Source organism: Vipera berus (assembly GCF_964194415.1).
Source record: "Vipera berus genome assembly, chromosome: 1".
Taxonomy (NCBI): domain Eukaryota; kingdom Metazoa; phylum Chordata; class Lepidosauria; order Squamata; family Viperidae; genus Vipera; species Vipera berus.
The window spans coordinates 322,370,886-322,393,811 of record NC_138202.1 but is presented as its reverse complement, the minus strand read 5'-3'; the positions used below and the strand labels follow the sequence as shown (position 1 = coordinate 322,393,811).

At 38.7% G+C, this 22,926-nt stretch overlaps 1 protein-coding gene across 1 annotated transcript in view; it reads left to right on the top strand.

The window, feature by feature from the left end:
* The window catches only part of ARHGEF33 (Rho guanine nucleotide exchange factor 33), a gene marked incomplete at both ends in the record, with an annotated part of 33,684 nt that overhangs the window by 5,191 nt on the left and 5,567 nt on the right, over positions 1 to 22,926 (top strand). The window contains 9 exons of the mRNA XM_081320528.1: positions 4,506 to 4,670; positions 6,257 to 6,378; positions 7,017 to 7,159; positions 9,255 to 9,299; positions 12,375 to 12,599; positions 14,091 to 14,217; positions 16,754 to 16,886; positions 18,354 to 18,437; positions 22,194 to 22,277. Of these exons, the coding sequence (XP_081176654.1) occupies positions 4,506 to 4,670; positions 6,257 to 6,378; positions 7,017 to 7,159; positions 9,255 to 9,299; positions 12,375 to 12,599; positions 14,091 to 14,217; positions 16,754 to 16,886; positions 18,354 to 18,437; positions 22,194 to 22,277 (1,128 nt within the window). The remainder of the gene's footprint in view (positions 1 to 4,505; positions 4,671 to 6,256; positions 6,379 to 7,016; positions 7,160 to 9,254; positions 9,300 to 12,374; positions 12,600 to 14,090; positions 14,218 to 16,753; positions 16,887 to 18,353; positions 18,438 to 22,193; positions 22,278 to 22,926) is intronic.

Genomic DNA, 22,926 nt, shown 5'->3' with positions numbered 1-22,926 from the left:
CATGTAGGGAGTGGATTTTTATGCCTTCTTGAGCCTTTTGTTTGGAGTTGTTCCTATGGCATGAACTTGGAACTGAGTCTGTGTGCCCTTTGGCATCTGTGGCTTAATCCTATTATGTCTTGTCTTAAGAGTTTGGGTGGGGTATGTAGATTTTAGGTGTCTTTGTCTTCCTAACCTCCTAGCTGGGGGCCTCCAACCTTCCTGGATTATTTACATCTGCATTTCTACAGAGCTGGTTTCTGCTTGGGGGCGGGAAACTTGGGGCTATTAAGAAAACTGGGCATGCTTTTCTGCCTCTTTAATATTTCCTTCTGGGGGGGTGCTGAACTTCTCACAACATTATCAGATTTCTGAAGCAGAGACAGTAAAAGGAAATAGTAGAATAAGGAGAGTCTAAATGCTTGTGAAGATACCCAAACATTCTGCAGCATTCTGCAGAGAATGTCTATCCACCCTCTTCTTGAACACATTTGGCAAATAGAACCCAATACCTCTGTAAATGCAAACGATGGCCATAAATAATCTTGAATGCCAAGCTTCACATTACAAGTTTGTTGTTGCAGTACTTTGTGCAGGGTGGTTTAAGATTCTAGGTTTCTCTGGCACATTTTTCAGGGACTTATAGTTAAAAAGAAACAGAGGGATGGATGAAGGAATAAGTAGAATAATTTTAATTCTTGTTTTTTGGATAAACCACAGTAGGTTTGGTCTGGGAAAATGCTGGATGACATATAATACACATGTACCTGTACTTATTATTGGACTTCCCCATTACTGTAATTATGCTGTCCTGAAAAGAGTTCAGCAACAATTAGTGAAGTATAGTATATGTTTATTATTACTTGCACTGGGAATGGTTCCAAACACTTTTCAAGAAAGTCGTAAGAAATAAGGGAGATTTTGTTTAGGAGGGTGCATTTTTAGCTGAGTTTATGTGGCAGAGAGAAAAAGGCTTTTTTTAAAGATTTGGAATCCCATTACAGAAAAAAAGCAATTAATTTTAAATAGGAAATAGTTTAAATTGTCTTTCCCCCCCCCCAAATTTCAGATTTCCAATGTTTTAAATTTTAAAAAATACAGTAAAACCCACAACAATTTTTGGCTTATTCAGCTACTTGTCTTTTAAGCTGCTATCTGAGGGCTAAAGTCAAAACACTCAAAAGCCAAATTAACCTTCCTCCCAAAAGAAAGGGATGAGGGAAACCTGGTAATTCTACTGTAGTACTATTGAAGTATTAGTGGCTTGTGATGAATTGCAAGCTTCAGTATACAAGAGAGGTTTGCTTTTTGATACAGGGACACAGTAGATCTCTATTGTTTCATTCTGCTCATGCTTGGTCAATTCTTTTAGCTTCCTGATTGGATGACTGAAGACACCTGGGGTGTGTGGCAGTTTGCATGCACTTTTTTCTACATTAACACACAGAGTTCTGGATTCTAGAGAGAGGATTGTAGTGTAGGATGGATGTTTACTAATTTCTGAAGAGTGATTTATTTAAGGTGAGGAATTTTGCTAGAACTTGGATTCGTCAAATCTGTGTGATGCTGAGATTGCAGTAATTGGTAGAAAAAAGAATAATATTCTAGAGAGAATGGAGCACTTCAATGCAATTCCAAGAAAGACTGCTTTTTCTAGAATAGAAGCAGTTTCTAGTGTGAATTTTAACTGAATAGATAAAACTGATGTTAACCCTTCCATCTAAGAGCATTGCGGGGTGGTAAAAGAGTCAAGATTGAAGCTTCGCCATTTTTTATTTATTTGTGTGTGTGTGTTTGATACATGCAACACACCTAAAAAAGATCTTATGATTTCAACAGCCACATTGACTTTTTTCACCCTCTTGTAGATGTTCCAGCTTTTCCTGTCCTATCATTTTCATTTATTTCACTGTGTTTAATTTTATAAGGAACAGTCATTGGGGTATAAATCTAACAAATTGATAATCAAATATGTAAAATCAATTTTTGCATTGATTGTAACCATACTAATTCTTGATTGCTCAAAATCTAACTGCTAATCTAATGTTTTGATATATTAAAACATATAATTCTATATGTATGTGTCTATCTGTGCGGATATGTACACATTTCACCTGGGATTTAAATTGTTCAAAGGAAAGCATCAGGTGGTTTATGAAAATTAACAAATGTTGCCTATTCAGTCTTTACTGAATTACTCCCAGTATAGCTACCAGTAGGCTGATAAAAAACTGTGAATAAAGGACATATTGCAATAGATAGTTGTGTCATCCTGTCTGTAATTCAAGGCCATCACCTTGTTTAGAGCCTGGACTGTGCATTACTTGTTACAGAGTGTAGACCTGGTCTGTACAGTTTATTCCCTGTAGATTGAATACAGCTGAAAGTTTTAACTGCAGCCCACTAAGGACATGATGAAAGCCAGTTTAGCGTAGTAGTTAAAGCATCAAGTTAGAAATTGGGAGACCATAAATTCTACTTTCCTTGGGCATGAAAACAGCTGGATGACCTTGGGCCAGTTACTCTTTCTCAGCCCTAGGAAGAAGGCAATGGCAAACTATTTCTGAAAAACCTCACCAAGAATACTGCAGCGTTCAGGCAGTCTCCAAGAATTGGGCATGATTGAATGGAAGAAAAAAATTCACACCATGATTAGCAGTCCACTGTGCATGGCTGATGACCGGTTATGCTGATTGGATAGTAGGAAATTGGCCACTTAAGTGTAGTGGTTAAGATGTTGGACTAGCAATGGGAAGACCCAAGTTCAAATTTGCCCCTGGCCACAGAAACTCACTTGATGGTTTTATGCTAGTCATGCACTCTTAACCTAACCTATTTTGCAGGGTTGCTATGGGGAAAATATTGGAAGAAGCATTACTAGGTGTTTTGCCTTAGGTTCTACAAGGAAAGCTGACATAGAAATTTAACAAATAATGTTTTAAAGTAATATCAGATTTAAGCAGAAAAAAACAATATTTTTCAGGATATTTCCTGGTTCTTGTAACTATGAAGAAAAAATGGGATGTGTATTAAAATATAAAAACACAAGATGATTTTTCAAGGATCTCTCTAGGATGTTTTTACAGGGAACACCTGAAGAATATAGATGCTAATCAGGCAAACAGGTTATCTTGCACAGCATTCTGCTTCCTACATTTGTTTATCGTCTTGCTGCTTCCTAAAAGCTATGGAATACTTTATAGTTTGAGAGATGGTGATGGTGCATACCATATCCTAGTGTGTTTACAAGCCATCCTAGAGTGCAATAAACTCAGCCTCTTGCATTATTATGTATTACTATTTATTAAATTATTATGCCATCCATCTCCCCTATGACTTTTTTCCCATATTGCTTTCATTTGGTACAGTATGTAATCTATTAGTTGGGAGTTTTTGAGACATGGTGGAAAATCAGCTTTTTTCATCTGAAGAACGAAGAGTGGAAGGCATATATATGCATTTCTCCTAAAACAGAAGATGGCTATGGGAAGATACCTTTTTCCTGTGATTTGCTAAGAATTGTAACTTTTTTGGTTACGACGGAGGCACCATCACTGAATTGCAGGTGGTGGCAATGAGAGTGCAAGGAGTGTGTTTAGACGCAGATCTGGAAATGTTTCCATTTTGATCGGACTTTGCAAATCTCCTTCTCCAGACTGAAAACTATTTCTAATATACCTAAATGACTGGTCAGTGTACCAAAGTTAAACACTGAAACACATTCTGCTGGAGGAGAAGATAGAGACAAGATTGGTTAGGGAGGACCCCTACCCCAACAGGGGGAAAGGAAAAGCCAAGATGTCTTAGCAGGTAAATTGACTAGAAAAACAGGTGTAATATTATAGAGATTACTTGCACTTCAGTAAGAGTAGTACCGTTTGTAAGAAATGTCTAGTTCTGTTTGAGAGGACATGCTGTCGATATCGGATTCACTTCCTGATATATCACACAGGAAGGTTGGGTAGCAGACAATGGATAAGATCTTTCTCTTTAGAGATTCTGGAAAATCACAGCTCAGCCTTTTCCATTCTGCCTGAAAATTTATTTTGATTGCAATATCTATAAACCACAAGTGGCCTGCTAGTGTGCTTGCTGGAGTTAATGAAATTGTAAGCCAATACTTGCGGAAGAAGAATGGCAGAAATAATTACAGACTTGCTCAATCAACAACTCCTGGATGATAGCTCTCCACCCACATTTCTACAACCCCCAAAACTATTACTGTTATTAATTAAACTGAACATTAAATGTTATTTTGAGGGAGAAAACATAAAATCCTAATGGAAAACCCAAAATAGGTTTTAGATATTTTTAAAAGAAAGAGCAAAATAAAAGCCATTCCACCTTAACATTTTTTTTGTGGCAGCCTTTACCCTCCCCAAATATTATTTCAAGACCCTAGACACTGGTATATATCTGGATCAGGGAGGAAATGTCCTAATTAAGAGAAGACTGTATGGGGTAAATAATAGAGTCCATGTTGTTTTCTGTGTCCCTGAGAATTTATGTGGGTTCTGCCTTATCAGTTGCAGGCTCTGGCTTCTGAACTTAAAAGTAGCTTCAGTGAAGCAATGCAGGAACTTTCAAGAATTCAACATGGAGAGTATGCTCTTGAGGAGAAAGTTCAAAGCTGCCGGTGTGCAATGGAGGAAAAAGTGGCCGAGATGAAAAATTCTCTAAATGATTTCAAGGTAGGCATGCAAGTATTCTGGGGCACTAGTTTTGGAAGGCCAAAACTTGCTACATGACACAGCATGATGATGCCAAAAGTTGAAAAACTAAAGTTGTACTTACTGACAAGGAGATGGCCTGGTGTGTGTTGAACAGGCTTATTTTTTTTTGTCACAGGATTATTAACAATTAGTGTAGCAAACAGTAATCTAATTTACCTTTGTGCTTAATTATAATAGTATTCTATGCTACCCCTAGGTAAATTTGCCTCTCTCAGCTTTCTTCAATTTGGCACATAACATGATCCATTTGAAAAAAGGAGTGGACAAATTTATTGCAAAGTGGGCTATATTTTCCTTCTCTTTCTTTCTCCTACGATGCACAGTTCTGAGTTTTCTTAGTTATCCCTGACTCAGGCAATCTCTTCCTTTGTTTTTTGTGTTTTTTAAAAGAGTTTTTATCAACTCAATTATTCGCAACTAAGAAAATGTTTCAATATACAACTCAATAATATTTGGGTAGTTCAGGTTCCCAATGATTGCATGATACTTGCTGCTGCTGATGAGGGAAACTAAATTTTTCCTGTCTCTTTCATTAAAAAATTCCAAAAATAATAGTGGGGAAGGAGGTGGTACATGACTGCTGCATCTACTGTATTTTATTTTCATCTTCAATAACGTAAGATGCACAAAAGTGAAAGAAAGAAAGAAAGAAAGAGAGAGAGAGAGAGAAAGAAAGAGAGAAAGACAGAAAGACAGAAAGGGAAAGAAAAAGAGAAAGACAGAAAGAAAGAAAGAAAAAGAAAGAAAGAAAGAAAGAAAGAAAGAAAGAAAGAAAGAAAGAAAGAAAGAAAGAAAGAAAGAAAGAAAGGAAATTGACGTAGTAGTCACAGAGAAAACAAAGTGGTCTCTGCCCTTCCAACCCTTCGGTTTCAATGTGAAATTCTGCTATCTTCTATCTCATGCTGACTTCGCCTTCCTTTCACACATGGGACAAATGCAAAGCCAAGCAAACTGAATACTGGGACACCCCTACTTTTTAAATCCTGCTAGGATATGCTGGGATAGAAGACTTTATCAATTATACCAGAAGTAGCAGGACTGTGCAATCCAGACCACTATTAAAAATCAATAGTACAGTTCCAAAATGGAAATTGGGGAAGCATGTTGTATAGATGTTTCTATTGCAGTAAATAGATCTGCTACTAAAATGGTGTACATTTATAAATACTTCTTTCTGAGTTGGTGTAAATAATTACACATCTGTGTTGCTTTTCCTCTAAGATCTCCGCTCCTTCCGGCGCGATCTTAAAACCCATCTTTTTGAACAAGCTGGCCTGGCCTGATGGGACGGGGTTGGATTTTATAAATGGATCTTAACTTTTAATCTGTATTAATTTATTACGGGCATTGTTGTTTAATTACTTTTTAATAATTTTTAATTTTTGTATCTTGTTTTTATGTATTGCCCTGTTCACCGCCCTGAGTCCTTCGGGAGAAGGGCGGTATACAAATTAAATTAATAATAATAAGAATAAGAAAGAGTTTGAATGCAAAGCAGCAAACTTTTTCATGTCACACATCAGAAGTTACTCTTTTTTTTAAAGGAGGAGCTTAATGATGCCAAATCTATGATTGAGGAAATTAGTGCCAAACAAGAAGAGATGCAGCAAAAAATTGAGCAGCTGCAACAAGAGAAACGGAAGGAATCTCGCAAGCTGAAAGTGAAGTACGTGACCAATATTTTCCAAAGCCCTTTATAATTTCAGAACAGCTTTGCTTTTACATCTCTTCTTTTCTCTTATCTAATGTATTAGAATCAGACTTTTCAGGAGCTTGGGAGGAGGGGTGGAATATAAGAAAAAGTATAAGTAATGTAATATTTACTGGTTTTTATTCCACTGAATCCCAGATCCTAAAAAAGTCTGATTTCAATATATTATATAAGGGTCCATCTAGCTGACTGGAAACAATGGGTGTAGTTTAATAGGGTGGGTACCATATTGATGAAAATATATACTTAATTTAACACATTTATTCAGCTATGGCTGAGAGGGCTGGCAGCATGTTCAGGAGAGTGGCTGAGAGATCATTGTGGCTGGCTCCTGGTCCCCTATTAGATGGTGTGTCGACATGAAGAAAGCAGTGCAATACCAAGTTAGCCATAATCAATGGATTATTTTGCTGATGTATATGGAGCCTTACTATTAACACACTGTAATATACAAGGAGTCAACCGTGTGTTTATTGATATTGCTGTCTTTTAGAGTACTACTGTGCCATTGATCTGAGCCCCAAAACAGCCATTGTATCTTCCCAGAGATCTCTTTTGGCTGTCTTGCTTTTTAATATTTTTTTTTCCCTCAGAAGGATTCAAAAAGAGGAGCACGGTTCCCAAACTGTGCCTACTCCTCTTCAAGGAAGCCCCTTTCGAGCCCTGAAACTTCCAGAGCCAGTTTTAATTAATGAAGATTTTGTCAAGCTTTTGCACAATGCAACATATGAGAAAGGTACTACCGGTAGTTCTATTGGCTTATATATCCTATTCTATTAAGTGTACTACTAGAGAGTGACTTACAATATACAAAAGGTCCTCTCTCCCTTGTTTCTGTTCTCCTGTTCCTAAGCCTTTGCTTATCTGAAGGAACTGTACACCGGGCATGGAAATCCTGAGACAGCAAACAGCCCAGTATTTTTGTTTATTATTGGAGCTTAACCTTTGGGAAAACGAAGGACCATTTTAATGCTTTACTGTGTGTAATAAAGAAAAATATTTCATATTAAAGCTGCTTCAAAAAGATGCCAATCTGTCTCTTCTCTTCCATATATGAGCAGTGTATAAAGCATGAAGTAAGGTATGTTGCAATGTTTGCTTAGGATGCATGTTTCTATATCCATCTGCAAATGACTGTGTTCATGATGTATAATTCTTTCCAGACACGTTTGCTCCACTGTGGGAACTGTTTTCCCTAGCAATTTTGGCTTATATTTGCTAGAGGACAGGCTGTTGTCAAACTGATAGAGCCGACCCAGAAACATAGCTTAGTATGGTACAATGTGTACTTTCCCACACAGGGAGCATTTAATTCAGACCACAGAGGTTCCCTTGTGTGTACTGGGGTGTGTGTGCAAACTGTGAAAAACATAGACTTTTCTGATAGGGACTTTTTCTGGGTAAATATAATTAAAACAAAAGGCTAGGTAGTTAGCATTGAAGGCTACCAAGGAAAGAGGGAAGAATGAATACTAAGAAATGTACAACTAGGAAATTACCGCTTTGGCTTTTGGAGAATGGATATGGAAGAGGAATTACAACAACAACAGAAAATCTAATAAGAGGGGAAAATAAAGAAAGCAAAATTAACAAAGGACTCCTCAAAAGAGGAAGAATGTAGTTCCTAGTTCTGTGCTGAGATGAACCAAGATTCACAAAAGGGGGTTGTGTTGTTAAAAGGGTAATTTCTAACCGTGTCAAAATGTTGAAAATAGCAATAGCACTTAGACTTATATATCTCTCTGCAGTGCTTTACAGCCCTCTCTAAGTGGTTTACAGAGTCAGCATATTGCCTCCAACAATCTGGGTCCTCATTTTACCAACCTCGGGAGCACGGAAGGCTGAGCTGACCCTGAGCTGATGAGAATCAAACTGCCAAACTGCTGGCAATCCGCAGTCAGCAGAAGTAGCCTGCAATACTGCATTCTAACTGCTGCGCCACCACAGCTCTCTTTACTAAAAAAGGAATAACCAAGCTTATTCCTTTTTAGTAAAAATGGAGAAATTTAAGTAGAGTTTAAAGTCCTCTTGCAGGAAATCACTCAACATTGCCAGTTACCATCTATGTATAATAGGGTTACTATTCACAAAACAGAAGCCATTTGGATATTGGTGCTTTGAAAAAGTTCTAGATTACTGAATAGCAGGAAGTCATGACCTTGTCCCTTAGCTCTTTATGAATTAAGTTTCTAATATCTTCCCCAGGCTGATTTATAAAATATTAATCTTTTCATTAAATAATATCTGAATTGCCCAGCAAAAAGAGTGACAGTAATGCAGCCATCTATCATTCCTTGAAATGAAGGAACATATAAGTGAGTTTAAGGGTATGCATTCATTCAGTGTTTCTCAATTTTTGCAACTTTACAATGTATAGACTTCAACTGCCATAATTCACCAGTCAGCGCTGGAGTTGAGAAACACTGTACTAAATACATATTAGCTATTATTGTATTGCAGTAATAATTTTTAAAACACATCACTATAACAAATTTCATCAAATTAATGTGTTCTGATGAGCTCGGACATCAGCAACTAATTTGACATGATTAGAGATAACATCAGTTTGGTAGATAATTTTCAAGTGCATTTGTCTTATTTTTTTTCTCCCAAATTTTGTCCACATTTGCACTGTCTTAATTTGTCACATTATTTCCAAACTGGTCTTTTCACACAAGCAATCAGTAAGAATTGAGACTGCAATTCATAGAAACAAACTCTAGAAACCAAAATTCTGGAAAGATTTCTCTCAATTTAAATCTATGCCTTTGTAAAAAGTTTGTTTTATTGATCTGGATTTGCATATAACCTAATATCCTATTTTTGCCCAGTCTCTGATTGCATACCTAGAACAATAGGAGAAAGCAATATGAAAGGTGAGTGGAACTGCATTTTTTATAATGTTCTCTGATAAATATTTTCAAGAAACCTGTAAAACACCAACACTGTTGAGGAATAGTGTTGTATAATTCTGTGTGTTTTGCCTATTGAACAAAGGCAGTGAACTACATAAGATGTAGGCCCAGGAATCGGGGGTTAAAAGTTTTCCTGCTGACATAGAGAAGCATGTTTTCTTAGCATCTGTAGAACTATTTCCAAAGACCATAATCTACATAGGTTCTACCAGTCTGTGGTATACTTTGGCTTACTAATAATTAGTAGGTATTTCTCAGTGGGTTTGCATATGAAATTATTTTTCTTTAGAAAGCTTCTAAGACTCTTCCTGATTCTCCAAGTCTTGAGTTTCAGTCATTTGGGTTCAAGGGACTTATGATGGATTCTGCTGCCAGATCTGTCATCCAGCTACTTTCACTTGAAGGCTTCCTTACAAGGGAAAATTACAGTTGTTGAAACTTTGCAGTTTAAAGTGAAAAAAGCCCAAGATAAAAGTATATCAAATATAAAACACATCTATAGTAATATTTTTTCTCCACCTCATAGTCTAAAATTTGGGATCATTCATTGAATTTAATGCAGAAATATTCAACATTAAAGGAGGTGTGTTATTTCCTTAAACTGACGATGATGATGATAACTTTATTGTCACTTTGAATGTACACCAATCGGCAAACATCAAAATGAAATTTCGTTGCATACAGCTCTCCAAGGGTCACCACCTCCAATATATACTTCTTGTTCGTGGCCCGCTCAAATTTCACATTGTCCATTTTAGTCTCTAGGGAATGAACGATGGCAAACAGGACAGATGGAAATGGGGCTTCGTGTGGATTAGCCCTCAAGTTAGCTTGTATTCTGACAATCTCGCCTTCTTTCCTTTTTCTGATCCTGACTCTTCCACCTTTTCCTTAAAGAGGCCTTGCTTCTTTTCACCCCTGGAGCACGCTGCTGACGCCACCAACTTCTCCAAAAGCCTCTCTCTCTTCCTCTGGGCCTGCCAACAGCCTCATCCAGTTCCTTTGCTCCATAAGCTCCAGGTCCTCTCCTCCTCTGCCTCCTCTGGAAACAGCCCTGATTTGCAATACAATCCATCACTAGGCCAGCAGTCAGATCTTGCTGCTGGTAGAACAAATTCAAACAGCGCCAACGACTTTTAACGGTCTCACCAACAGTTCCAAAACAACTAGAAACTCGCCATGCCAGCAAAGATTGTCGGTCGTATGTTACCTTAGTTCCACCATGTTGCTCAAACACATTAAAATCTTCCTGATCATGTAGCCTATAGCCCTTACTATCCCTCCCAAAACTATTTGCCTTCAAGAGCCAATGCGGCCGCAGCCATTCCAGGCGCCGCCATCTTAGAATTTAAACATCACATAGTTAAGTTTGGAACTAATTCCCATCAGATATGGTGATGGTCACCAGTTTAGATATTTTTAAAAGAGAATTGGGTAAATGTAGGAGAAAGAGGTTGAAACTATGATTCAGTCTCTTTGTGTGTTGTGAAATTAGGGAGTTTTCATTGTATCTTCTGACTACTAGTAGTGTTCGTGGATGTACTCTGCTAGTCTGTCTGTTTTACATAGTGGCTGTTACAGTCTTTACATTGTATTTTGTAATAATATAATAATAAAGTTGGAAGGGACCTTGGAGGTCAACTAGTCCAAACTGCTTAGGCAGGAAACCCTATATCATTTCAGGCAAATGGCTGTCCAGTCTCTTCTTAAAAACTTCCAGTGTTGGAACATTCACCGCTTCTGGAGGCAGGTTGTTCCACTGGTTAGTTGTTCTAACTGTCAGGAAGTTTCTCCTTAGTTCTAGGTTGCTTCTCTCCTTGACTAGTTTCCATCCATTGCTTCTTGTCCTACTTTCAGGTGCTTTGGAGAATAGCTTGACTACCTCTTCTTTGTGGCAGCCCCTGAGATATTGGAACACTGCTATCATGTCCCCCCTCATCCTTCTCTTCATTAGACTAGACATACCCAATTCCAGCAACCGTTCCTTATATGTTTTAGCCTCCAGACCTCTAATCGTCTTTGTTGCTCTTCTCTGTACTTTTTGTAGAGTCTCAACATCTTTTTTACATCATGGTGACCAAAACTGGATGTAGTATTCCAAGTGTGGCCTTACCAAGGCATTGTAAAGTGGTATTAATACTTCATGTGATCTTGATTCTATCCCTCTGTTAATGCAGTGTAACACTGTGTTGACTTTTTTGGCAGCTGCAGCACACTGCTGGCTCATATTTAAGTGATTGTCCACTAGGACTCTGAGATCCCTCTCACTTGACTCTTTTTTTTCTTCTCAGCCTACTGGGTCTTTTGGTTTACTAAAGATGTTTCGGAGGGCTTTAATTGGTTTGTGTGCTATGGTGATACCTTCTGGTTGCAATAATCTTTTGATTGTTTCTGAGAAATTTTAATGTATGGTAGTGTTACCCTTTTCATAGCTTGTATTGATTGTGCTGTAGTAGGCTGAGTGGTCAGGCACTTTGTGATAAAGTTGTGTCGTATCCATTTTTGGGATAATATTTTATAGGCAGTCTGTTTCCTTTTTTGGTGTTCTGGGTTGTTGCAGTGCATTTTATGCTGCTCTAAATTTAGGTTTCTTTTAATTTGCATGCAGATGTAGCTGTTTATTTAGATAATCCTGATAAATTACAGGAGTTGTTCAAAGATAAAATAGGAGAAACTGTGTGAAAACCATAAGCTAAAGCTTGACTGTAAGTTACAATTGTTCTGCATAAACTCCTTTGAGAACTTTCTTTTTTAAAAAAACAAATAATACAAAATGCCACAACTTTCACATGGTCTTCCGAATTTCATAATAAAAGATTTAATTGCTTTTGGCATGGGCAACCTGTTCAGCTTTTCTGTTTTCCTGGAGAAATTTAGATAGATTGATACCGTAGATACGAAATAGGTAAATATTTAAAGTTCTTGCATTCCAAAGGTTGACATGACTTTAAGTGTTTGTACATTGGCTTTTAGACTAGTTTAGCAGGCCAAATGACCACTAAGACTATTCCTACTAACACCATGTCCTATTTTTAGGTGTAACCAGTTCAAATCTGGACAGAGAAGAAAATCTCATAGCTTCCTCTTCAAGCGATGCTCCATCAAAGGGACAGGCATCATCAACAATATGGAAACAACCCAAAGACAGTAAAGAGAGGAATGATGAATATATTTCAAAGAACTTCAATGATCAGCAGAAGGATTTGGCTCCAAGTAGATATAGCTCAGTAGAGAATTTGATGTGGGATTCTTCTGTTGCAGGTGAGAAAAATAGAACCGGTCAGGAGACCGAAGAATTCTCTCTTGTGTCAATTGTGCGTATGATTTACAGTTCAGTTTCAGTTCCAGATACAAAGGTACATACTTCTCTGTATGGAATTGACTCATTTGGCACATTCTTGCCAAACAAATCTATGAAGGGTCTCCCCTGCCACTGCCAAGAAGCTACAGAGGAGAAAGGGCTTTAAGACCATTTTCGTTTCTGTCGTGGCCCCTACATCGTGGAAAAGTCTCCTCCCTTAGATAAGATCAGCGTTCACCTGAATGGAAGCTCCTAAAGCTGAGAATTTGGGGGAAGATGAATGTGTCCCATTGTATTACTATATTATTATATCCTTGTCTTCATTTTAATGTGTTGTTGTTTTATCGTTTTAAATAACTGGAAGTCCATGCCGATTATTGTAGTATACAAGAGGTAGGCGTAAAAAGCAAACAGATATGTACTTTTTGTTTGAATTGCAGGTCTGTGTAGGTAGTAGTTTCTTCCTCCTTGTTAAAAGTACAGGTAGTTCTCAACTTATGACCACAAGTGAGCCCAACATTCATTTCTTTTTTTTTAATTGAAAAGTTTTATAAAAGTTACAGTATTATCCCATCCCCAACCCACCCCTAAACCCCCCTCCCCCTCCCCCACTTCCCAAAGCTGATTACAGGGTTACAAATATAAAATAATCATAATCTAACTAACATTAACCAACTATATAAATAACCAAATACATAATGCACTTTAACCCGTCTATAACATAATTACAAACAATCTAAAAATATCCAACTTATACTAATACAATAATTATACCGTATAATATATATATTATTATAACTAATAATAATAATTTAAAAAAAGACTTAACAACCTAGAATTTACTCATAAGCTAAATGGAACTTTTTGGTCCCATATTTTTTCTGAATATACGGTAATCTATCCATCTTCTCCAAACCGAAATGAGCCCAACATTTCTGTTGCTAAGTGAGACATTTGTTAAGTGAGTTTTGCCCCATTTCATGACCTTTCCTGCCACAGTTGTTAAGCGAATCACTGCAGTTGATACGTTAGTAACAGTTATTTAGATTGTTAAGTGAATCTGACTTCCCCATTGCCTTTCTTGTCTCAGCAGGTTACAAAATGACCCTGAGACACTGCAACTGTCGTAAGTATGTCAGTTGCCAAGCATCCGAATTTTGATCACATGACCATAGGGATGCTGCAATGGTTGTAAGTGTGAAAAAGGATCTTCAGTCACTTTTTTCAGTGCTGTTGTAACTTTGAACAGTCACTAAATGAACTGCTGTAAGTCAAGGGCTATCTGCAGTGCAGACCTCGGTGTTCTGAAAGAAGTTGCACTAGTTGCACTAGTTAAGTCTTTGATTTTCCTGTTTGCTAATATTCTCTTAAATTGAGAGTTTCTTTAAAAACAGGTGGCATGATAATGTTTCTTAATCTAGCAAACCAAAATTATCTTTGTTCTACCGTAGCTAAAAGGCAAAACATTGCTTTGGATTTACTGGAGTCTGAAAGAAAGTATGTTGTCAGCCTCTCTCTCGTTCTGAAAGTTAAATCCACACTGAAAGGAACAGAAGTGAAAAGAAATACAAAGGAAAGGTACAGTGTTCCTTGTACTTTCTCATCTTATTGCTAATTTTATTATAGGGATGGGCCCAGATGGCTTTTCAAAGTTCTCCACTACGTTTATGAGCAGTAGAATGGGGTGGATGATTTTTCAGTATTTCTTCAGAGAAAGGATAAAATTACCAGCAGTTTCTTGTGGACAGAATTCTCCTTTTGGCAACAGCAATGCCACAATTTAAAAACAAATTCCATGAAGAATAAGTTTCCCCCATGGCTGTATTTAATGCTGCTGTTTCCCCATTTTTCTTTAATGAAGACTCAGAACAGCTCTGGGATCTGGATCCTACTGCATACCTGCCACTGCCGTACATGATCTTTAGTTGTACCACTATGAAATGAGCATTGCCTCTTCTTATCCTGATACAGTTTTGCCAAAAATGTGATCTGAAGCACTTCATCAAGCATTCCAAATGTAATGCAGTCAGGATCAAACCTACATGGTACCCTGAGGGTAGTGTTGTGATTCAGGGTCAGCCTCTGGGTTCGGCAGTTGGGTCGGACGAATCAGAGGAGGAAGGGGGTGTTGAAGACCTTGCTGAGGGGGTTGAAGATCTTGCTGATGATAGCCCTCAGGCAGGCCCCTCCCACTTGGTCACCATGGAGACCCAGCTGTGTGAGCCTGACAGTGTGGATGAAGATGACCCACAGCTGGCCCTGTTCAAGGACGCCCGACACAGGAGGCAGTCAAGTAGGAGTAAACAGAGGAAGGCTGTGGGGCTTCTCGGAAGGAGGCAGAGAGAGGCCACGCCCTGAACTCTTTATAAAGGGAATGTTTGAGGGCTGGTTTGCTGAAAGCAACCGCTCAGATAGTGTTTCAAAGCTCCTGTATCTTGGTACGTGTCTTGTTTGTTTTTTGTAGTAATAAATTTGGCAGACGTCATTCCAGCCTCTTGCCGTTTATAAAGGGGTTGCCTTTTCTGCAGGGCCGGTAGCAGGCTGGTACAGAACAGGTAGAGCCTATTGGCCACTCTAGACTAATGTGGGCATGTCCTCTTCCTTCTCCAGTTTCTAAGCTTTACTTTTTAGGACAGAGTTCTCCAACCTCTCCAGATTGGTGGCCTGGCATGGGGGGGACGGGACAGGGGGCATGATTTTGAACAAGGGGCAGGCTTGTGTGAGGGGCTGCCGGTGCCCATTGTTTGTGCGGGTGGAGCTACCAGTGCCTGTCGCTCATGCGAGTGGGGCTGTGTGTGCATGCATGCATGCACGCTGGCCTGCCACTCACATGGCCCGGTTGAGAATAGGCCATGGCCCACAATTGGGCTGTGACTGACATGTTGGGGACCCCCTGTTCTAGGGCTATTCTGTTTTGGACAGCCTGATAGTTCTGCTCCTTCAAACCAGGTTATGTTCCTGTTTCTACTAAATCTCTGAGCTGATACTTACTGGGCTTTGAAAGAGGGATCAGCCTAAATAGCAACTGACTGATGGTGTTGATGGTGGTTGGGGTTGAGAAATGCTTTCAAAATAGTACTAAATCTGTGTTTCAAAGGACCTGATGAGGTGGGGAAATTGCACTGTGAAATGGCAGGGAGATTCCTGTCATTGGCCAGCTGTTACCTGGGCTCAAAAGGAGCACAGTTATCAGCTACAAAGAGCCCCAAGCCCATGTTAGTAGAAGGTGGAGTAACAGGAAACGAAGATGAGGGTATCCATCCAGCTATGGTTGGCCAAGGCTATAAAATACTGTATAGTAAATCACTACTGTGGAAATCACTACTGAGAAAGGTTAACAACGGATTAGTCTGTTTTTAATATTTTATATTTATAATTGTTTTTATATCTTTATGGTTTGTTACCTTGTAAGCCTCCCAAATTTGCCTCGAACCATGAGATGGGCAGCATATAAATTTAATAAATTAATAATAAATAAATAAAACATGCTCACTTAGTGTGATTGCCTCAGATTAAATAGGAAATCACCTTCAACCGCTTTAGATTTTAAAAAAATAGCAAAAAATTACCATGGAATTTCAGGTTCATGCCTGCTTCATCCTGGAGTTAAAAATCTGCATTGTAAATTGTTCCTGGAATATTTTGTACAGGAGTCCTCGGCTTACGACCAAAATTGAGCCCAACATTTCTGTTGATAAGTGAGACATTTGATAAGTGAATTTTGCTCCATTTTACGACTTTTCTTGCCACAGATTATTAAATGAATCACTGCAGTTAAGCGAATCTGATTTCCCCATTGACTTTGCTTGTCAGAAGGTTGTCAAAGGTGATCACATGACCCACTGCAACCATCGTAAATATGAGTCAATTGCCAATCTGAATTTTGACCCTGTGACCATGAGGACACTCAATGTGTGAAAAATGGTCATAAGTCACTTTTTTCAGAGCTGTTGTAACTTTGAACGTCACTAAATGAACTGTTGTAAGTTGAGGACTATCTGTACTGCCTTAGTTCATATACCTTTTGCAGCTTTCCTACTGGATATTATTTTAGCTATATTTCTGTTAGTAAAATTTTGGGGAAAAAACTATTTTTCCTGTTTTCTGTTTGCAGTTTCTTCCCCAATTCTTTGCGATACTTGGTCCAGCAACATGTAGAGTTACTTCATGCCTTGCAGGAAAGAGTGTTGAGCTGGCCTCAGCAAGGAATCCTAGGAGACATATTTCTCAGATTGACCAATGATGAGGTATGTTTTGAAGGAAAGTAAATAATACCTGTTCGAGCAATTATTCTACTATGAATGACTCAAATCAATGTGCATGTGTGTATGCATAGGCGTATTGACATCTTTTTGGAATCTCTTACTGAAATACACTTGAGTATGTCTCAAACTCTGACATATTTTATATTTCCTAAGAGGTTTAATTAATTTGCATTTTGAAACTTGCTTGTATAGTGTTACAATGCATATGCAGTTCATACTTGTAGCAGAAAAGCATACCAGTTGCCCTTGACTTACAACCATTTGTTTATTGGCTGAAGTTACAAGAGCATTGAAAAAAGTGACATGGCCATTTTTCATGCTTACAACTGTTGCAGCATCCCCATGGTCACGTCATCATAATTTGGATGCTTGCAACTGGCATGTATTAATCATGGTTGCCGTATCCTGAGGTGATGCAATCACCTTCTGTGACCTCCTGACAAGCAAGTCAATGGGGAAGATTCACTTAACAGCCGCAGTGATTCACTTAAGAACTATGGCAAGAAAGATGGCAAAATCGGACAAAACTCACTAACCTCTATCTTACTTAGCAATGGAAATTTGGGACCCAGTTGTGATTGTAAGTCAACCCAAGTCAAATACCAGCTGTATTTCATTTTAGATATGTTTTAAAAATGGATACTTTTAATTCAGTTGTATGTGGATTGTTGTTTTTTTTAATCTAGCTGCTTTTACTAATCTTTGTACAGGGCAGAAATCACTTTTGGGGTTTTCTATCTTTAGATAACAGAAGAGTATCATATGAATCTTTGGAATGTGCACATAATGCTCCCTCTTCCACCTCCTTTCTCTGATTAACTTTTAATCTGAGAGAGCTCATCTCTGGGCCAATTTACCATTAGAGTGAGACAGCCACCAGAGGCAGCTGGTTTGCGTTGTTGTAACTCCCAGGCACTTTGTGTGTGTGTGTGTGTGTGTGTGTGTGTGTGTGTATGTGTATGTGTAAGAGAAAGAGAGACAGAGACACACAGACTTTGAATCAAATGTTGACTCCTGGAAACTGCCTGGACTTGTTTCTACAGTTTTCTTGCCAAGGTTTTTCAGAAACGATTTGCCATGGCCATTGGTAGGACTAGAACTCTTGATGTCCCAGTTTTTAGCTTAATGCCTTCACCACAGCACCAAATTGGCTCTCACTTAATATATTCCTGTTATATATGTTTACCTCCAGGAAAAGGGAAAGTTATGTTGTATGTGTCATTATCTGGCTCTCTTACCAAAGAACCTTACCCAGTTTGGCTGGTTTTGAATACTAGCTACCTTGATGTGTGGTGGGATATCATATGTGGCATTGCTTCCTGTACCTAAAATCCAAAGAAACAGAATCCTAGACTTCGACCTGTATTTGTAGGTTTAAGGATAATCAGGAATTTGGTATCAGACACATGCCTAAGAATTCTGAGGTACCTTTTTAATTTCTCTTCTCAGAACAATTTTTTGGACTATTATATTGCTTACTTGAGGGACTTGCCAGAATATATCTCTTTGATCCATGTGGTGATTTTGAAAAAGGTGAGTTTTGGTTTGTTAAATATTTTGTTTCCTGCAATTTTATCATTTGAAGAGAAAACGCTGTAGTCGTTTCTGATCCAGACCCCTTTCTGCATGAATGATATGGAAATTTTGCATCAATATCAGGGAAAGAGTAATCCTAGAGACACATAGGAACATATGGGCATGTTTCTGCCATTGAAAGAGATCCTAGCAAGAGGATGAACAATTTATGTCCATTAGAGTTTTGCTGATTTGGGAAAAATGGCTTAAATTTGTTAATGATCTCATTCCTGTGGCAATGTTAAGAAAGTAGGCTGTGGATAGATCGCTATCATCACCTTTACATTATTTTTGTTTGGTTATAAAATACAATATTCATATCGTATTTTTTTATTTTCTAGTTCCACATTCACAGTTATAGATTACAGGTTCACAGACATTCAGAATAATCAGCCATATCTAAATGAAAATATGGAATCACATATGTAATGTCCAGTCTCTAATAAAATCCTTACAGTTTCGTTTTTGATTAATTTACAATTTATGAATTATCTTTGAAGACTGATCCACATAGGAGTACTTTGTGGTACACCAATCTCCTGCTTTAATAGTTCTTTTAAGCAAAGAGATTTAGAAATAATTAAACAGTGATTAACCTACTAATTGTTACAGACACTTAGTCCACATATTTTCATGCAATAATTTAACAAATGTTTCAGAAAAATATGCACCTATTTTTGCAATTAACAGTTGTTGTTAGCTGCGAAGTCGTGTCCGACCCATCGTGAACCCATGGACAACGTTCCTCCAGGCCTTCCTTCCTCTACCATCTTCTGGAGTCCATTTAAGATCACGCCTACTGCTTCAGTGACTCCATCCAGCCACCTCATTCTCTGTTTTCACCTTCTTCTATTGCCCTCAATCTTTCCCAGCATTAGGCTCTTCTCCAGTGAGTCCTTCCTTCTCATTAGGTGGCCAAAGTATTTGAGTTTCAACTTCAGGATCTGGCCTTCTAAAGAGCAGTCAGGGCTGATCTCCTCTAGGACTGACCGGTTCGATCGCCTTGCAGTCCAAGGGACTTGCAGGAGTCTTCTCCAGCACCATAGTTCAAAGGCCTCAATTCTTTGGCGCTCAACCTTTCTTATGGTCCAACTTTCACTGCCATACATTGCAACTGGGAAGACCATAGCCTTGACAATACACAATTTTGTTGGCAGGGTGATGTGTCTGCTTTTTAGTGTGCTGACTAGATTTGCCATGGCTTTCCTCCCCAGGAGCAAGCGTCTTTTAATTTCTTGGCTGCAGTCCCCATCTGCAGTGATCTTGGAGCCCAGGAAAATAAAATCTGTCACTACCTCTATTTCTTCCCCATCTATTTGCCAGGAATTGAGAGGGCTGGATGCCATGATCTTGGTTTTTTAATGTTAAGTTTCAACCCAACCTTTGCACTCTCCTTCTTCACTCACAAGAGGCTCTTTAGTTCTTCTTCACTTTCTGCCATCTGCATATCTTAGGTTGTTGATATTTCTTCTGGCAGTCTTAATTCCAACTTTTGATTCATCTAGCCCTGCCTTTCTCATGATGTGCTCTGCATATAAGTTAAACAGGCAGGGCGACAGTATACAGCCTTGCCGAACTCCTTTCCCGATTTTGAACCAATCAGTGGTTCCGTGTCCAGTTCTCACTGTTGCTTCTTGACCCGCATATAGGTTTCTCAATAGACAAATGAGATGGTCTGGTACTCCCATCTCTTTAAGAACTTGCCACAGTTTGTTGTGATCCACACAATCAAAGGCTTTAGCATAGTCAATGAAGCAGAAGTAGATGTTTTTCTGGAACTCTCTAGCTTTCTCCATGATCCAGCGTATGTTGGCAATTTTATCTCTAGTTCCTCTGCCTCTTCGAAATCCTGCCTGTACTTCTGGTAGTTCTCGATCCACATACTGCTGGAGTCTAGCTTGTAGGATTTTAAGCATAACTTTACTAGCATGAGAAATGAGTGCAATGGTGCGGTTGTTTGAACATTCTTTGGCACTGCCTTTCTTTGGAATTGGAATGTAAACTGAAACTGATCTTTTCCAATCCTGTGGCCACTGTTGAGTTTTCCAAATTTGCTGGCAAATTGAGTGTAGCACTTTTACTGCATCGTCTTTTAAGATTTTGAATAGCTCAGCTGGAATACTGTCAACTCTACTAGCTTTGTTGTTGCTCAGCTTTTCTAAGGCCCACTTCACATTCTAGGATGTCTGGCTCGAGGTCAGTGACCACCTCATCGTGGTTATCAGGGATATTAATCTCATTCTTGTATAGTTCTGTGTAATTTTGCCACCTCTTCTTAATCTCTTCTGCCTCTGTTAGGTCCCTGCCATTTTGGTCCTTTATGATGCCCATTTCTCCATGAAACATTCTCTTCATCTCTCCAATTTTCTTGAAGAGATCTCTGGTCCTCCCTATTCTATTGTTTTCTTCTATTTCTTTGCACTGTTCATTTAAGAAGGCATTCTTATCTCTTCTAGCTATTCTCTGGAATTCTGAATACAATTGGGCGTATCTTTCTTTTTCTCCCTTGCCTTTCGATTCCCTCCTTTCCTCAGCCATTTGCAAAGCTTCCTCAGACAGCCATTTTGCTTTCTTGCATTTCTTTTTCTTTGGGATGGTTTTAGTTGCTACCTCTTGTACAATGTTGTGAACCTCTGTCCATAGTTCTTCAGGCACTCTATCTATCAGATCTAATTCCTTAAATCTATTTGTCACTTCTACTGTATATTCAACAGGGATATGATTTAATTCATACCTGAGTGGCCTAGTGCTTTTCCCTACTTTCTTCAGTTTAAGCCTAAACTTTGCAACAAGAAGTTCATGGTCTGAGCCACAGTCAGCTCCTGGTCTTTTTTTTACTGACTGTATAGAGCTTCTCCATCTTTGGCTGCAGAGCACATAGTCAATCTAATTTCTGTGTTGACCGTCTGGTGATGTCCATGTGTAGAGCCATCTCTTGGGTTGTTGGAAAAGAGTGTTTGCTATGAGCATCGTATTCTCTTGACAAAATTCTATCAGCCTGTGCCCTGCTTCATTTTGTACTCCAAGGCCAAACTTGCCTGTTATTCCAGTTATCTTTTGGCTTCCTACTTTAGCATTCCAATCCCCCATGATGATAAGGACATCATTTTTGGTGTTAGTTCTATAAGGTGCTGTAGGGCTTCATAAAAAGTAAAGGAAAAGGTTCCCCCACACAAGTGTGCTAGTCGGTTCCGACTCTAGGGGCCGGTGCTCATCTCTTCAGCACCGATGGTTGGGGCATAGACCTGGACTACTGTGATATTGAATGGTTTGCCTTGGATTCGAACTGAGATCATTCTGTCATTTGGGGGATTGTATCCCAGTATTGCTTTTCCTACTCTTTTATTGACTATGAAGGCTACTCCATTTCTTCTGAGGGATTCTTGCTTGCAGTAGTATACCTGATGGGCATCTGAATTAAATTCACCCATTCCTGTCCATTTTAGTTTGCTGATTCCTAAGATGTCGATGTTCAGTCTTGTCATCTCTTGTTTGACCATGTCCAGCTTGCCTTGATTCATGGATCTTACATTCCAGGTTCCTATGGAGAAAAAATCTTTACAGCATCGGACTTTCCTTTCACCACCAGACACATCCACAGCTGAGCGTCCTTTTGGCTTTGGCCCAGTCGCTTCATTCTTTGTGGCGCTACTAGTACTAGCCCTCTGCTCTAATTTATAAATTATTTAAATTTGTTTTATCTTCCCTCATCAGATTGAGGAAGAAACCAAGTCTGATCTCTACATATTTTTCTTCCATATTGTCCAACGCATTCCAGAATATCTTCTTCATTTGCAAGTAAGTTCTAATAACTTTCTCTGACCTTTTTAAATTAAAATGTGAGAAAGCTTTAGCCCTTCCAGATGCAGTTGTATTATAGCTCCCATCATGGCAAGTGGATAGAAATAATGGGATAGTTGTCCCATCATTTGAAGAGTCACATAGATAATGTGGGTTTTAGGAATACAGGAAGCTACAGTATGTTGTGTTGTTTTGCTACAGTGTTTTGGAAGAGGGTCTGTTTCACCATATAGCTCTCCGTACAGCTTTGGCCCTTTCAGAAGACTGTAAAATGCTGCCTTATATTGAGTCAGAACATGGATCTATCTAGCTTGGAACTATTTGCAGGTTGTCACCCAACTCCATTCTTGTTCCTAGCATCATAAGGTTCAGATTATAGCACCAAACCTCAGTAGCAAAACTGCTGCTTTTTTGTGGGCTTTTTGTAAAAACAAAATAGCAAATTGTATATATTTTGCTCCCTTGGCCATAGCATGAGCAAAACAATAGGACAATCTCTATTTGGCCGATGACTCTTATTACTGGACAATCAGTGTCCATTTCTCCTATGGCTTCCAGACGTTGAAAGAATGGAAATTGTGACTTCCAGCCAGCTCCGATATTCAGTATAGCAACTGGCATTACCTGCCCAAAGTTTCATTCAGGA